This window comes from Xyrauchen texanus, chromosome 5 (genome assembly GCF_025860055.1).
Source record: "Xyrauchen texanus isolate HMW12.3.18 chromosome 5, RBS_HiC_50CHRs, whole genome shotgun sequence".
In the NCBI taxonomy this organism is placed as follows: Eukaryota; Metazoa; Chordata; class Actinopteri; order Cypriniformes; family Catostomidae; genus Xyrauchen; species Xyrauchen texanus.
This window is the reverse complement of record NC_068280.1, coordinates 34,130,070-34,147,323: the sequence shown is the minus strand read 5'-3', so window position 1 is coordinate 34,147,323 and position 17,254 is coordinate 34,130,070. Positions and strand designations below refer to the sequence as shown.

Here is a 17,254-nt window from a genome sequence, read left to right as displayed (position 1 = left end):
CTTAAACAAAAGTAACACATCCTCCTCCCTGATTATTAATTCTGTCAAGTCTAATTGGACTGTATCCTGAAATTACAAAGTCTAAGTGCGGTCTCACCCATGTTTCTTGAATGCAAATTATATCAGGTTTTACTTCTAATTCATATAAATGGTTTTTTTTATTCTTGACCATTAGCTATTAAGCATCTTGCATTCCGCTGTAGAGTAAGTAATGGCATGATTAGATTAATTACTGTTAGATTCATAGCTGTATGGATTCATCATTTCAAAGATGGTTTTGCATTCCTGAAAAGAAATCGCAATATATTCTTTTGCTGCCTCTATTACTGTTATTCTATTTAATTCCTAGTAGTGTTGTCGTGGTACCAAAATTTCAGTATTCGGTACCGATACCAGTGAAAATCCACGGTTCTCGGTACCAATTTCGGTACCAAACCAAAGTTTAATTTAGACTAAATTTACAAGAAAAAATCCATGGTTCTCGGTACCAAAGCAAAACACAAAAACATGCTAATTGAACAACACACTATTTTTATTAATAAAGGTAAACAATGCCATTCTTTATACTTATTTAAAATTGTGTTTCAAGTTTTTCCACAACTAATAAATGAAAATAAATTACACACCTAAAAAACACAACAATAAGCCATGACTGAATAAACACTCAGTGTTATATTTATAAACTTAAACATTTTTATAAATTAAAAGGTCATTTAAAAAACCTCTGGTGTGTCATTTAAAAAAAACCTTCATGTCCTCCTGTTTTTTTTTTTAACCCTAATAAAATGTATAGTAGCATTAAATAGTTAATAAAGAAGCTTAATTCTAACACTCATTATATTTGCGTTAGCTGCACCACGTAACGTTATGCTAATGATTTACTACACGGCTAACATTGTGTTTATTTCAATCCGACATTCAAATTAAAATATGGTATATAACTCAAAACAGAACCTCTAAATTTGAAATTAATTTGAAACTTACCTACTTGAACTCTTTCATTAGATCCGGGTGTCGGTCTTTAAGGTGTTTTATCAAGTTTGATGTGTTTCCTGCTTTTGAGAGAAAACTTCGATGACATCGTTTGCAAATTGGTTTTTGATGATCTATGATGTTCCCCTCGTCATCAGCCGCAAATCCGAAATATTTCCACACATGGCTCTTTCCTCCTTTCTTATCAACAAGAGCAGTCACCACAGCAGCGCCGGCGTTCGCCATGTCTCAGCGCTTTCATGAGGAGGACGCAACTTCACGCGCTTCGTGCTTGCATGCGCGAACTTTGACCGGGTACTCGGTACCACTGGTACTTGGTACCGAGACGTTTTTTTTTTTAGTACCGACTTGGTACCGAAGTACCGAATATTTTGACAACACTAATTCCTAGGTATATAACCTTGCAAACGAAGGCTGCAAAATTTGTTCTATCTACCAATAGGGTTTTTTTATCTTGCATTCATGACTAGCTTTATTCCATTATCTTTGGTGATATGCCTTGTCTCTTACATGGTTGATGTTGATCTCTTTTTTCCAAATATTCTGGCTTCAAATTGTTCTCACTGGCAACTTCCTTTAGGGCTTCTGAATATGACACTTTGTTCATGATTTAGAATTTTTGTGCTTCTTTAGCTTGCTTTTGTTTTAAACATCCTACATATGCCACACTATGCTGATCACCAGTTACAACATTTTGGAGGGACATATTTATCACATTGATCATAACCATGACTACCACCACATCTTTCACATCTTTCTTTTCCTTTACAGTGATTTGCAATATGTCCCAAACATTGGCACTTAAACCACCTCAAGACTGGTGAAATATGCTCCTTAACCTGGTAGCTAAAGAAGCCTAACATAACTCTGCTTGGAATTTTGTCTTCAAACTCAATCATTGCTGATAGTGTCTCCCCTTTTTCTCAATTTCTTCTTGTAGACAACCTTTTAGCATCAACTACTTTTCCACCTTTCAATTCTGCCGTAATCTCATCGATAGAGACAGATGTAGGGACACCATAGATAACTCCCCTATGACTTATTAAAGAGCTAAGGATATGAGCTTTAACTTACCTTTGATTCAGAGTGTGAATCTTGACTATTTTCACTTGCTGTTCTTTGTTTACTGCATGAATCATTATTCGTTTGTTGTTTAGGTAGGAATTTAATCTTCCCAACTTCTTTCTCTAATGTCTTGGCTGTTACAATGATATTTAAATTGTCTTCAAATCTTACAATAACTTTGAATTCATTTGTTGTATCTCTTTTGGTAATCAAACTTGTATTTCCTATAACTCTTTTGACAACATCCGTGGATCCTTCCTCTGTCTTATCTCTGCTGATGTCTCCATTATTTTCAATTTGTTTGTTACTTGCTGCCAATCCATACCTCCTAATCCCCGCTCGCCATTTCTGAACCACTACCAGAAGCCATATCAGCTACAGTCACGATATAGTTGTTGCAAATACCGCCTTGATAATCCACTTCAATGACCTCCGGGACCGCTCCAATAATCGGCATGCTCAACACTTCCCCGTTAACTTCAAAAATCAGGTTTTCTTATAAAGGTCCCAATAAATGAGCTCAGAAGTATATTAAATTAATTCCAACTCAAACTCAATGTCACACCAGTGAAGCATTTTTTTAGTGAACAGATTAGGTCATAAATATTACCTTTCGTATACCACAATTCAAATTACTTCAAATACTTAATCCTTTTTGTTTTTGGTAAATGTTTAATGTGTGTGTGTGTGTGTGTGTGTGTGTGTGTGTGTGTGTGTGTGTGTGTGTGAATGTGTGTGTAACATAAACTTGACAGATCCTCCCTCTATGGGTGGCTCCTGAATGCCCAACAATAAACAAAAACTAAACAGGAGTTCTATAGGGAGCTGGGGGGGCTTTGAGAATCAGACGAGGCTGCAGACCATGGGGGACCAGATGGGGCTGGAGACCACGTGGAGCCAGAGGGTGCTGGAGACCATGGCGGAGCAGAGGCCGGAGCAGACGGCGGAGCCAGCGAAGGACCCAGACACCAGGGCGAATCAGGAGCTTAAGGCTGAGCCGGTGGTGGGCCTGGTGAGGCATGGCCTGGCGAGACAGGGTGTGGAGCAGGAGACCAGGGTGGACCCAGTGGCCAGAGAAGTGGCTCCAAGAAGGAAGTGGGGTCCAGAAGTTTGGGGGTGTCCACAGAGCAGGGACAGGGTCAGGAGGCCTGGGAGGCGGCCACAAGGCAGGAACGGGGTCAGGAGGCCTGGGAGTCGGCCTCGGGCCAGAGAGTACAGGGTTCTGGGCTGTGGCCACTGGACAGGGTCCAGGAGGGAACAGCTCAGAGGACGGAGCTGTGAAAGAATCAGGGGGCAAAGCTGTGGAAGGTTTGGGCACTGGCCACGACAGGGGAACAGTCTTAGTGGCTGTGAGCACAGGCAGTGGCAGGGTAACAGTCTCTATGGTCATGAGCACAGACAGAGATGAGGAAACAACCTCCGTGGTCATGGGCACTGGCATTAATGGGGAAACAGCCTTTGTGGCTGTGAGTACAGGAAGGGACAGAGGAACGACCTCTGTGGTCATGGACACAGGCAGTGACAGGGGAACAGCCTCCATGGTCATGACCACAGGCAGTGACAGGGGAGCAACCTCCATGGTCATGAACACTGGCATTGACAGGGGAATGGCCCCCGTGGTTGTGAACACTGTCAGTGACGGAGGAATGGCCTCCGAGGTCGTCTTCTTCTCTTCCACTTCCGGATGTCTGTGACCACAGCTCAAGGGGCGGAGCCATGGGAGTCTTGAGGGGTGGAGCTGCAGGAGGCATAATGAAGGAAGTCACCAAGGCAGGGAAGAAAGTGGTCTTCGTTGAAGGGAGCTCGAAGACCACTGGAGCAATAGTGGCCCAATCTGATAGGTGTTTGTCTAGCATTTACATTCCTCCAGTTTTGTGCAGGTAGTTGTTCTCACTACAGCATGCTACAAGAGTTTTCTCACTAAAACCCTCCTCCACCCCAGCTTGTCTACATCTGCTTCACAGGTATTGTATTTATGTCTAATTGTGCCGTAGCATGTTTTACATGCTCGATGCAGTATATCTTATGTATGTATAAGGGTGCAGCAGCAGCATGTTGTACGCTTGACACAGCATTTCTTTGTGTTCTAGCAGTAACAAGTCTTTGTAATTGCTCTTCAGCAGCAGTAGCTCAAGCAAATTTAGTCCATCTATGTCCATTATACTAAAAACTTATTCAGACAGTTATGATTGAACTTCCAGTTAATTTGTAACACTTGAAATACAATAAGGGAAACAGTTATCATTAACATTGTGATTTATTGTATATTGCGCATTTGGAAAATGCAGTATGTCATTCAGTTATTCTATGCATACAAACAGTTTTCCTACTGTGCAGAATATACATACTGCATACTTCTTTTTCTTAATTCCTCATATATGGTAATGCTGATGATATCTCATGTAGTAACTGGACAAACTAGCAAATTATTCTATATCTACTAACTAATCTTTCATCCTCTTGCTTTGTGGAGGGATATTTACCCTCTAGGGAGGGTATTTGGCATGCTTTCTGCAAGAATGAGTTTCCAAAGACATTTCAATACAACAAACTAATCTTACTTTGTGTAGAATCTCAAACCTACCTAATTCCTAATGATGTTGGGTGATGGCTACTGGCTCTAAGCCAGAGTTCCATTTCATCCCAAAGGTGTTCAGTGGTGTTCAGTTCTAATCTTTGTGTAGGCAAGTTGTGTTCTTCCCCACCAGACTCATTAACCCATTTCTTTATGGACCTGTGCACAGGGGAATTGTAATGTTAGAACATAAAAAAGGTTCACCTAATTGTACTGAAATTATTTGTCTTCAGAGATTCTATGGCTATGCAGTATGCTTGATTTTAGGCACCTGATTGGAATGGGTGTTGCTGATGTTGCCCAACCTATTAATTTGAGGGGAAAACATGGAATTGTGGAATTCAGCCATAAGAATGGAATTAACTATAAAATGGGTAGTCACAGACATATTTGCGATAAAATGTATATATGAATGCAATTAATCAAATTAAAATTGTGATATGTTATGATAATGATTTAACCCTCTGGGGTCTGAGGGTGTTTGGGCCCTGGAGAAGTTTTGACATGCCTTGACATTTGTGCTTTTTCAGTTGCTTAAAAACACATTAATGGCTAAAGTCTGATAACACTGTATTCAGCACAAACTGGGCTATGATAATATGTGAGCAACATGTGTGTACATGTTTGTATTTTTGAGAAAATAAAGTTTATTCATGGTTTTTGAAAAAATATTTTTTTTAAGTAATTGAAATAAGGCCATATAATACGTACCAAACATTTGTCCTCAAGACTTTTGAGAACTGGATCCTGTAGCCTAGAGAAGACATTTTTAGTGTTAGAAAGGTCATATCCGTAAATGATCATGAATATTGATTGTAATTCACACCTGAGGATAAAATGACCAGTCCCCTGGGCCTATCTATGAGGAATGTGACAGAAAAAGAATGAATGTGAGGAGACTTAATGTTCAAAATCAAGTTTTAAGTTAAAAGAAGTAATCTGACTATACTTTTTCTTTACATAAAGACTTCACTTAATTTTAAACCAACACTATCTTTTAAAAGAAGTCTCTTCTGCTCACCATGACTGCATATATTTGATCCAAAATACAGTAAAAACAGTAAGAGACTGCTTACAGCTCACCCTTTTTATTTTCTTTATTTTACAAAAGCACAAGATTTTGTTGTTATTGTGAGTGTACACAAATAAAAGTAGACACTTTGTAGTCTCTAATGATGTCTTACACTTATCTGTATGCCCCTAAATGACAGAGAATTTTATGTTTACGCTGTAATGATGAAAAAATCCAGCAGGAGGGTTAACCGCAAAAGGCTGCAATTTAATGAAATAAATATACAGTCAGCATGTGCTGCGTGCTTCAAAGTGAATGTGTTAAGCAGACTGCTCATAACAAACATGGCACATGGAGTGCCATTTTTATTTTCCTGGCCAATGGCTGTGCCGACTGATTATGTTATTGTGGAATCTTAAATATTTCTTACATTATTTTATTGTAATCATGTAATCAATATCATGCAAGCAACAGCGAGAGAGGAGAAGCCTATTTATTTATGTGATATTTAAGTTTCCCTTATGACTCAGTTCACTTGACATGCGTGTAAACGTATATGGGGAGTGCCTTCATACACAACCTATTTGAAACCTTAAAATAAACCTATTTTAATATTGGCTATGGTGTTTGAGCCCCTCCCGTTTTGGCGCAAAACTGACCACTATAAAAACAGGCGCACAGACACCATTTCGCCTCGCCGCTTGACGCTTCGCTGGTGAACGGAACTCAGCATCCTGATTCTCCGCAGCACATCGACAGGTGTAGTGTATCCTTTTAAAAATTTTAATTATATGAATATATATATATATATATATATATATATATATATATATATATATATATATATACACTCACCTAAAGGATTATTAGGAACACCATACTAAAACTGTGTTTGACCTATTAGTATGGTGACCTATTAGACCCTTTCGCCTTCAGAACTGCCTTAATTATACGTGGCATTGATTCAACAAGGTGCTGAAAGCATTCTTTAGAAATGTTGGCCCATATTGATAGGATAGCATCTTGCAGTTGATGGAGATTTGTGGGATGCCCATCCAGGGCATGAAGCTCCCGTTCCACCACATCCCAAAGATGCTCTGTTGGGTTGAGATCTGGTGACTGTGGGGGCCATTTTAGTACAGTGAACTCATTGTCATGTTCAAGAAACCAGTTTGAAATGATTCGAGCTTTGTGACATGGTGCATTATCCTGCTGGAAGTAGCCATCAGAGGATGGGTACATGGTGGCCATAAAGGGATGGACATGGTCAGAAATAATGCTCAGGTAGGCCGTGGCATTTAAACGATGCCCAATTGGCACTAAGGGGCCTAAAGTGTGCCAAGAAAACATCCCCTACACCATTACACCACCACCACCAGCCTTCACAGTGGTAACAAGGCATGATGGATCCATGTTCTCATTCTGTTTATGCCAAATTCTGACTCCATCTGAATGTCTCAACAGAAATCGAGACTCATCAGACCAGGCAACATTTTTCCAGTCTTCAACTGTCCAATTTTGGTGAGCTCTTGCAAATTGTAGCTTCTTTTTCCTATTTTTCCTATTTGTAGTGGAGATGAGTGGTACCCGGTGGGGTCTTCTGCTGTTGTAGCCCATCCGCCTCAAGGTTGTGCGTGTTGTGGCTTCACAAATGCTTTGCTGCATACCTCGGTTGTAACGAGTGGTTATTTCAGGCAAAGTTGCTCTTCTATCAGCTTGAATCAGTCGGCCCATTCTCCTCTGACCTCTAGCATCAACAAGGCATTTTCGCCCACAGGACTGCCGCATACTGGATGTTTTTCCCTTTTCACACCATTCTTTGTAAACCCTAGAAATGGTTGTGCGTGAAAATCCCAGTAACTGAGCAGACTGTGAAATACTCAGACCGCCCGCCTGGCACCAACAACCATGCCACGCTCAAAATTGCTTAAATCACCTTTCTTTCCCATTCTGACATTCAGTTTGGAGTTCAGGAGATTGTCTAGACCAGGACCACACCCCTAAATGCATTGAAGCAACTGCCATGTGATTGGTTGATTAGATAATTGCATTAATGAGAAATTGAACAGGTGTTCCTAATAATCCTTTAGGTGAGTGTATATATATATATATATATATATATATATATCTAAAAGAGCCACTTACATGTTCGCGTCTTTTTCAAGATGTCGTTCCATAAGTGTTCATTTTGCGAGAGACACATCCCACCGTCAGATAAACATGAGAGCTGCATTTTCTGTCTGGGCCGCAGAGTCAGCTCTCATGAATATAGACTGTCCTCACTGTGAGGACATGAGCCTCAAGTCGCTTTGCTCACAAATCGCCCTAAATCTGAAGAACGATTCAGCCTCTTGTGCCCTCCCACCACCTCTTCTGTGATGCCCGAGGGTTCACACTAGGCACGGTGGGGCCGAAAGATCGAGCAGGATGAATTTGAGGTAGATTTCGTGCCGACACATGACCCACGAGCCCTTTAATCTCCCGAAGTGCAGTTTTCCCAGTACACTATGTGTGAGACGAGCTCCGGCCCTCTGAAGATGCATGCGGCCTCGTCTCGTTTGGTGGATCTGACATTGGGGATGATGACAATGTCATGTCTCTTGCCGTGTCAGGCAAATGGTCAGTGGATGATGCTACCGCCCCTCCCCAGCAAGGGTGAGGACCGTGTATGCGCCACTGACAGGGAGATTCTTCGCGTCCTTACAAGTGATATCCCCCAGAGGGACCTGGACAGTCTCGCCTTGATGAGTGGCTCTTGCAGTCCGGAGGCCGTCAAGCGACCGCATCCCACAGATCTGCCCCATTTTTCCCCGAAGTGCACAGCGAACTAAGTCCTGTCATGCACCCTTCTCAGAGTGCATGTGCAGTGACGCCGTTCTCATGAACGCAGACCAAGGGGAAAAGGAGCTGGTGGTAGCGGCACATCTCTGTCCTACGAGTAACAGGGCATGGAAATCAAGCCCTGTACATCATTCTAAGCCACGTAGACGGATGTTCCACAATGGCAGGAAAAGCCTACTCGGTGGCAGGACAAGCTGGATCAGCACTCCACGCAATGGCAGTGCTCCTGATATTCCAAGCAAAGCTCCTTAGACAATTGGACAAGCAAGGCTTTGATCCAGAGACTTTCAAAGAGCTACAGGCCGCCACAGACCTAGCACTGCATGCCATGAAAGTCCATGGGCAAAATGGTCATCCTGGAGTGGCATTTATGGATGACTCTCACATCTCTGTTGAATGCTCCAGTGTCTCCAGCTGGCCTCTTTGGCGGCACAGTAAGTTTGTTGAGCATTATGTCACAACTCAGCAGCAGTAATAAGCCATAAGACACTTTATGCCCAAACGGAGCATAGCACAGATGGCTTGCCCCTGCTCTGTCTCAAGCCAGCACCCAGCTAAAAGACCCACGCCTGCTAAGTCAGTGCCAGCACCTGCCCCGCGAGCCATCGTGTGGCCACACAAGCCATGGCCCAGACAGAAACAGACGCACCAGCACCCACCTTGTGCTGATGGGAGGAACTCTCCCGCACAGCAGATGTGCTCCTGACGAGCGCAATGCTTTGAAGTGGAAAGCAGAGCCTGTGGTTCCCTCCAGTGCTCCAAACACAGAACACTGTTCCCCACCTCCCTACTGCTGTTTGTCTGGAAAGGTATGTTGTTACTGTGTTACTGTAACAAAAATTTGGTTTCTGTGTCCTATGCAATAAAAAAATGTTTTACAAAATGCAATAAAGAATACAGCACTTGTTGCAAATGCACAAGATGCTCATACATTCTCAAAAAAGAGCCCTTTTCCTCTTCAAAGCACACACATTATGCGCAAATGCTTCCCTATGGTGAGCGACGCATTATATCATAAAGTGAGCAAACCAAATTTTTACAGCAAATCAAAACTGGGTTTTACAACCGTTATTTTCTTGTCCCAAAGAAACATTGCAGACTTCGGCCAATCGTGGATATGAGACATTTAAATCGTACACTTATAAAGCGGCCATTCAAAATGCTTACTCAGAAACGGATTGGTTTGCGTCGATAGATCTGATGGACGCGTACATTCATATCCAAATTGTACGACACCACAGGAAGTTTTTTAGATTATTGTTCGAAGGAAAAGTGTATCAATTGAAAATCCTGCCCTTCGGGCTGTCTCTGGCTCCTCGCACATTCACGAAGTGCATCGATGTGGTTCTTGCCCATCTGAACATACTGCTTCAGCATCTAAACAGCTTGGTCCTCAATGTAAATTGGGCAAAAAGCACGCTCTCTCCCAGCTAAAAAATCAAATTTGTGGGAGTCCGCCTCAACTCCATGAGCGGGCGAGCGCATTCAGGCCATTCTACAGTGTCTGTCTCAGTTCAAACTGGGGAGAACACTTCCAATGAAGCTGTTTCAGAAAGCATTGGGACTTATGGCGGCGGCATCAGCCGTCATCCCATTAGGTCTCTTACACATGAGACCTCTTCAGTGCTGGCTGAAGCGCTGTGTGCCACAATATGCTTGGCGTCAAGGGCGCATGCACATCGCTATATCCTGCCGCTGTATAGCTGCATTGGTACCATTGACAGCTACTACATTTTACCAGCGAGGTTTCACGCTGGGGCAAATTATCAGGTGGAAAGTGGTGACTACGGATGATTCCAACACAGGTTAGGGGGGCGGTGTGTGATGGGCACCTGGACAGGTCCAAGGAGGGCGTGGCATATCAACTGCCTAGAGCTATCAGATGTAATTCTAGCCTTGAAGGATTTTCAGTCATGTCATGTCCTGGTTCGCTCAGACAGTTGTGGCATATATAAACCGCCAAGGTGGAATTCATTCACTGCCACTGTTGAGACTGACGCGGTACCTCCTCCTGTGCAGCGAGCATCATCTCCTGTCCCTGAGAGTGGCATATGTCCCAGGCGGACCTACTGTAACGGCAAGGTGTGATACTGGACGATTGGAGATTTCATCCTTAAACGGTGTTGAGGATTTGTGAAATATAATTGTTATGAGGACAGACGAAGGAAGACGAGAGGTGAGGATCTAAGTGCGGTTTTATTGAAAAAATGATGAAGACAAACAAGACTGGAACAAATAAAACGTCCACGATGGGAGGTGGCACCGTAGAAGGCTCTGGAGGCAGAGCCCTGGAAGGCTCTGGAGGCGGAGCCGTGGAAGGCACAGGAGGCGGTGCCGTGGAAGGCTCTGGAGGCGGTGCCATAGAAGGCTCTGGAGGCGGAGCCTTGGAAGGCCCTGGAAGCGGAGCCCTGGAAGGCTCTGGGATCGAAGCCGTGGAAGGCTCGTGAGGCGGAGCCCTGGGTGGCTCGAGAGGCGGAGCCCTGGGTGGCTCAGGAAGCGGAGCCCTGGGAGGCTCAAGAGGCGCTGGCTCTGGGACGGTCGAGGCTACAGGTGCTGGCTCTGGGACGGTCGAGGCTACAGGCGCTGATTTGTTGACCGTGGCATGCGTGAGCTCTGGTTCGCTGAACATTGAAGGCAGAGCCATGTGAGGTTCTGTGGATGGAGCCGTGGAAGGCGGAGGCTGGAGTGCAGAAGCCTTTCCTCTTCTCCTCCTCCTCCGGGCAGACAAGGCTGACAACGCTGGCTCTTTGGCCGAGGCAGGTGTGGTCGTTGGCTCGCTGGCAGGTGTGGGCGTTGGCTCGCTGGCCGTGGCAGGCATGAAGGGACGAGCCATGGAAGGCTGGGGGGTGACCACTGTGGGAGGAGAGGTAGAGCCCTCTTCAACTACGCTCACAGTGAATGGCGAGCCGCAGACTAGTAGAGTCTCCTCCACAAATTCGAGGAGCGTCCAGCGGCGAGTCGCCGGTGGCAACCGCTCCGTGAGCAAACTGTTCAGATTTGGCCTGAAGAACACGACCAGGGAGTATTCCGGGAAGTCCGCTACCTTCGCCAGCTCCAGGAAGTCGTGAATGTGATCCTCCACTGGATGGTCCTCTTGTTTGAGGCAGAGAAGTTTATAATTCGCCTGTTGATCTGCTAGATCCATCTTGGGTTGGTCGTTCTGTTATGAAGGCAGACGAAGGAATACGAGGGGTGAGGATCTAAGTGCGGTTTTATTGAAAAAATTATGAAGACAAACAAGACTGGAACAAATAAAATGTCCACGATGGGAAAACAAAACAAAAACACGAAAAGACATCCAAGAAGAACACAGGCTGGAGAAACATCCACGGAGGGCAAAGATAACATTCAAACATCTACATTCAGCGACCGACAATGACTGGAGAACAAACAGGGTTTAAATACACAAGCACAATGATGACTAAATGACATGAAGGTGAGAACAATGAAGTGCATGGGCAGTGATGAGGGCAGGGAATTATGGGAAGTGTAGTTTATGACAGTTGACAAGTGAAACACGGGGCAGACAACAGGGGATCGTGACAGTAATAACCTATTTGTAAAATATAATAAAGAATACCCACTGTCCCCTTTGGTATTCAAAGTCCCAAGTCCCAAAGAAATACCACTGAGGGAGGGATCTCCTCTCTCAGGCACAGGACACAATCTGGCATCAAAGCCCCAGCTATGGAACCTGCATGTGTGGCCCCTGAACGGGGCACTCTACACACGCCAGAACTGACACGTTCAGTCATGAACACCATTTTACAAGCCAGAGCACCGTCCACAAGACGCCTCTATGCACTAAAATGGAAAGTTTTCACTGATTGGCGTCTCTCACATAACAAGGACCCAGTAAACTGCCCTATACATGAAATTCTAATATTTCTTCAAGTGCGATTAGACGCAGGCGGGTGGTTCGCGGGGACATACTCGGTGAAACCGCACCTGCTGACCCCCCCGTGTCGCATAAGGAGCTGCAGTGGCGTTCCTTCTGAGAAGGAAAGCCATGACCGCAACGTTGTCATGGTCATGTTCTCGCAGTGAGAACATGAGCTATCCACAAACGCTGCCTCGGTGTGATCGCTGCCCAGAAACACAACACAGCGCCTGTGGCTGTCAGGAGCGGAGAGCACTCTACCGCATCCAGGAACTACACAGGGGCGGAAGGGCATCTTTATAAAGATGTGTCCTGAAAATCTGTGTATATGCTCTTTTAGAGAAATAAACTCTTTTACTGCGCAGTCGAAGCGCCCAGGGGCAAAGGTGCACTGCCGTGCAGAGAAGAAGAAAGCCGCTGATATGCACTGTAGATCCAACAGCAATCGCTCAGAGATGGGAGGAACAGTGTGTGACTCACAGCTCGCTGCATACACAACCAGTCGGCTCTGAAGGAAATTTCTGAATGAAACAGATGAATTTCCCTCCCTATATACCTGTATGTCCGGGGACAGGACATGCAAGTTCTGTCTGCCAATTTCTCATTGGCCTTTTCTCATAGATCAGAGATGCAAAAGGCTCTCAAGAAAGACCCCTAGTTTCACTTCTTCGACACAACATCAAAGTGAGCGACATACGGAGAACTATTTATTGAAGCCACGCTCAGTATTCTTCAGCTTCTATGATCTACACTTGACTAGTGCTTTGTTTGAAATAATTAAAATGGATGACCAAAGCTACTGTTTTTGCTCAGTCCTGCACAATGATTTGTTAAATTTTTATAAAAAGGAACACTCCTATGACTTCACATACTATAGGCCTATTAATGCACCAAGTTGTTGCAAAGTTGCTTGATAACTATACATGGCTGCAGGTAAGAATTCTTGGGCCCAGTACAAAATGCGTTCATCGGCCCCCCCCCTCCAGTCCATTGTCTGACGAGGGAGGATGCGAAAAGTTATATCATAAATGTGCGATACCTGGACGGCTTCTGTGGTTGGGTGCTGAACCTGTTTAGATGTGCTCAACAAAATTAAATAGCCTTTCTGTGGACCCCCCCACCCACCCTGGGCCCAGGACAAAAGGTCCACTTGTACCCCCTTGTCAGCTGCCCTGTAACTGTAAAAAAAATTACAGTTAGGCTAATGAACTATATGACATGAAAAAATTATTGTTTGTTGCAATTATTATTATTAATAAGTTTTGACTATTTATTGAACATTGGCCTTTTATCATATTGCTTTTGTCACTGTTTTATAAAAGCTTTTGTCAAACCTAAGAACACCCCTAACCCTTGTCACAGTTACTGTAATACATGCCCTCTCTGGCTTGTTGCTTTGTGTACAAAGTTTTTTGTAACCCTGTTTTTTACACCCTACACATCAGTTATCAACTTAAAGACCTTAATCTTTTTTTCTAAAGCTAACTAAAAAAAACTGCAGAAAAGTTAACTGACCTCCCATTAATAGGGTTTTTTCCCCCATAACATTACATTACAGTACATATGAATGACAAAAGAACAAATCCAAAACTCCAGAAAATATGGATATACCCCTTTCAGCTGCATCCAAGACCCAATCCTTCCTTCCGATACTGCATCTTATCAAAAACAATTTTAGATGTCTTAAGCATTAGCGACAAGAATTCAATCAGTTATACGCATTAATTCATTACAAAAAAAAAAATAGATTTAGCAAATGCCCCAAACCATCCCCAAACAATATGCACAGACTATTAAGTCTAATGAACACATCAAAACAAAACAAGTTGGAAGAAATAATTATGTCATGTGGTGCAGAAAATGCATTTGACAAAGTAAATTCGAAATTATTTATACAGTACATTGGAGAAGTATAAATCTCACCAGCAGGCACAGTTATTGCTGATGTTATCATTATAATGGAATATCTTCATAGGATTGTTAGCACAGTGTCACCAGTCAGGGATGCAATGTCTACATTACAGTAATGGCAGGAATTTCTGCCCTTACCCCGAGGGTTAAATAGACTTGGGGGAGAGAGCTGTTGGGTATAACAAGTCACTCTTTAGTTCATGTATCGGCATTATGCAGCAATGAACATGCAACCTTTTTGTGTTAGCAGTCCAGATCTGTTAAAATATCCCTCCTTATGGATCAAAAGCATTATCCTCTTATTTACTGAGCTATTTAGTTGAGCCTGTTGCAGATGCTAAAGGCCAAAATGTCAGAAAGAAATGATAGGGAATGTTTCAATTCCCTATCATTTCTTTCTGACATTTTGGCCTTTAAACTTATGAAACATATAGGGTGAACTACCCCTGCTACTATGACCACACATGATGATGGTTGATCAATCTCTAATCAAATTTTATCAGTAAAGCTAGGTCCTCCCAAGCGTGTACATTCAAATTCTCATACAACACCAGTCTGTTTGATTTTTGTACATTGTAGAATATTGTGTCATTAGGTAACTTACAAATGTGCTTCATGTGGAAACTTAAGCCACAGTAACTTTTTTAAGTATAAAAATATTATTTAAAATGACTAATTCAACCTGTCTACATTAGGTTTCAAAGATCATGTAGAAATAGCCCTAAAGGTAACATGTTCACAATTTCACTTTTCACATTGTATATATTAATGTTCTGTGTGTATTTTTGTTTGTAGAGTGTGGTAATGCAGAAATGACCAAAGTGGTTAGCAGATTAAGAGAGTGGATCACAGTTCTACATGAGAGTGGCAATGCAAGCAAGAAATTTAAGTTCCATAAGCCAGAGAAGAGTGAGTACATACGCACCCATACAGTAAACTGCTAATATTTGAGCTATCTTGACAACTAATTAACTATAACATCTAATTAACTAAAGAAACTATGTTTCTCTGATTTCCATTCTCACTATCTCTCTCTGTGTAGAGGTAGACACGAGTAAGGTGCCCCTCTGTAAGGACTCTCTGGGTTGGATGTTCTCCAGACTAGATACAAACTTTGACCTTTTGCTCAACCAATCAGAGCTGTCCAGTCTGAACTCAGAGAAGAGTGATGTGTGCACTAAAGCCTTCCTCAGGTCATGTGACCCAGACAGAGACAGGCTCATTTCCAGCCAGGAATGGTGTTCCTGCTTTCAGAGATATCAGGGTAAACTCACAATCTTCATCACATGCTTTCAATAATAAGAGAAAGCAGTATGCTCATACGCATCCAAACACAAGACCATATTCACATACCACAATCTATGTTGCAAAACAAACCTTCACAAGCACATTAGGACAGAACACATTCCAATTACAGAACAGTTAACTTTTACTGCATCCAAGCCAGAGCTATCTCTACCATTTAAATATTAGATTTTGTCCTAACAGTTGTGACAGCAATGTGTGACAGGGCATATTGTTGATTAGAGAAGAATAAAAGAGAAATGACAGAATGTGATCTTAATAGAAATGAATAGAGCTGGTAGGGATACTGCATCTTCCTCTCCACTGATCTGAAATCTATGTGTTTCAGAGGCTCCCTGCCAATCAGAGATGACCAGTATTTACAAACAGCTGGCTGGAAAGAAATTACTGGGTGAGTCCATTCCCTTGTGTATTTTGTTTCTTTTTGTCATTTCTTCACAGACAGGAATAACCATTACGATATCTATTCCTGCTTGGACGATTAACAGAAGTTCTCCTGGTCTCAGTCCTAATGAATGAATATTGCACATTTTCTGTATATACATAAGCTATTTTTTTACAGAATAAAGCACCCTACACATATAAAAATTCATACGTACATATTCCAATTTTAGCCAAAGGAAGAGAAAGGTGTCTTGAATTGTTCCTGGCAGGCTGCTCAGACTAAGAGGTTCCATATGGTTAAGATTAGGGTGAAGTAAGAACGGCACTACATTAATTACGTTTTTAAAGCGATAAACAAAAACTATTAATCACAGAAATTACCACGTTATGTTTCCCAGCTCTAATGCAAGTTAAATTAAAAAGCAATGTACAAATGTTTGAAAAAATAAATTACAACAGAATACACCTACAGTTCAGTGTGAATAAAATGTCTATCCCCAAGCTCTGTTTGTACAAACAATCACCCCACAGTTCACATAATGTCATGCACAACAGTTTGGCAATAGCTCAACAAAGGGTTAACGCCTTTTTATTTTTATTTTTCAAGTTTTCAAATGTTCATGGGTTAAATTGTTCAAATGTTCATGTCCCTGTTTGGGTGCCACTTATGTAACGGTGGCTGCCCCAAATCAAATTTGGGTTTGTAATACATGTAAATTTAATTTCAATTGTTTGGGTGCCAGACAAGTCAAAACTTGTCAAATAAAAAAATATATATATATGGAAGTTCAGTTTCCCCGAAAATAGCTCAAACCACTGTTACACGAAAATGAATCCCTTCCAATACCCACAATAACACAAAATGGGGCTTAAATGACACGCATTCACAGATTGAAGGGTTTCAGTCAAAAAATGGTTATTTATGAAAACATTTAAACCAAAACCAAAGACAAAAGTTACACGAAGGTCAATTTTTCACACAGAGTTTGTATTTTTTTTCTTTGCCTCACATGACAAAAACAGTCAGGACAGTAAGTAGATTGCTTCAAGTTCAATTCAAGATTTCACAAACAAAACCAAAAGTCACGAGAATCCTTGATTCATTAATGTCTTAAGTTCGTTATTTTTTTCAAACTCTGCCTTTCGTGGTCAATTCCAACCAAAAGAAAAGAAATGGAAAACAAACCAAAGAAAAATAAATAATCCAAAATATATATATTTGGGTGTGTGCGTGTGTAATGTGCATGTATGAATGTGTGTTTGTTTGGCCGCGTGAAGCAGTCTGTGT

The 17,254-nt window shown here is 42.4% G+C and overlaps 1 protein-coding gene across 3 annotated transcripts in view; it reads left to right on the top strand.

The window, feature by feature from the left end:
• Positions 1–17,254, top strand: part of LOC127643696 (testican-3-like) — a 99,454-nt gene that overhangs the window by 72,078 nt on the left and 10,122 nt on the right. For all 3 annotated transcript variants that reach the window (XM_052126515.1, XM_052126514.1, XM_052126513.1), the window contains 3 exons: positions 15,073–15,186; positions 15,320–15,541; positions 15,911–15,973. In XM_052126515.1, the coding sequence (XP_051982475.1) occupies positions 15,073–15,186; positions 15,320–15,541; positions 15,911–15,973 (399 nt within the window). The remainder of the gene's footprint in view (positions 1–15,072; positions 15,187–15,319; positions 15,542–15,910; positions 15,974–17,254) is intronic.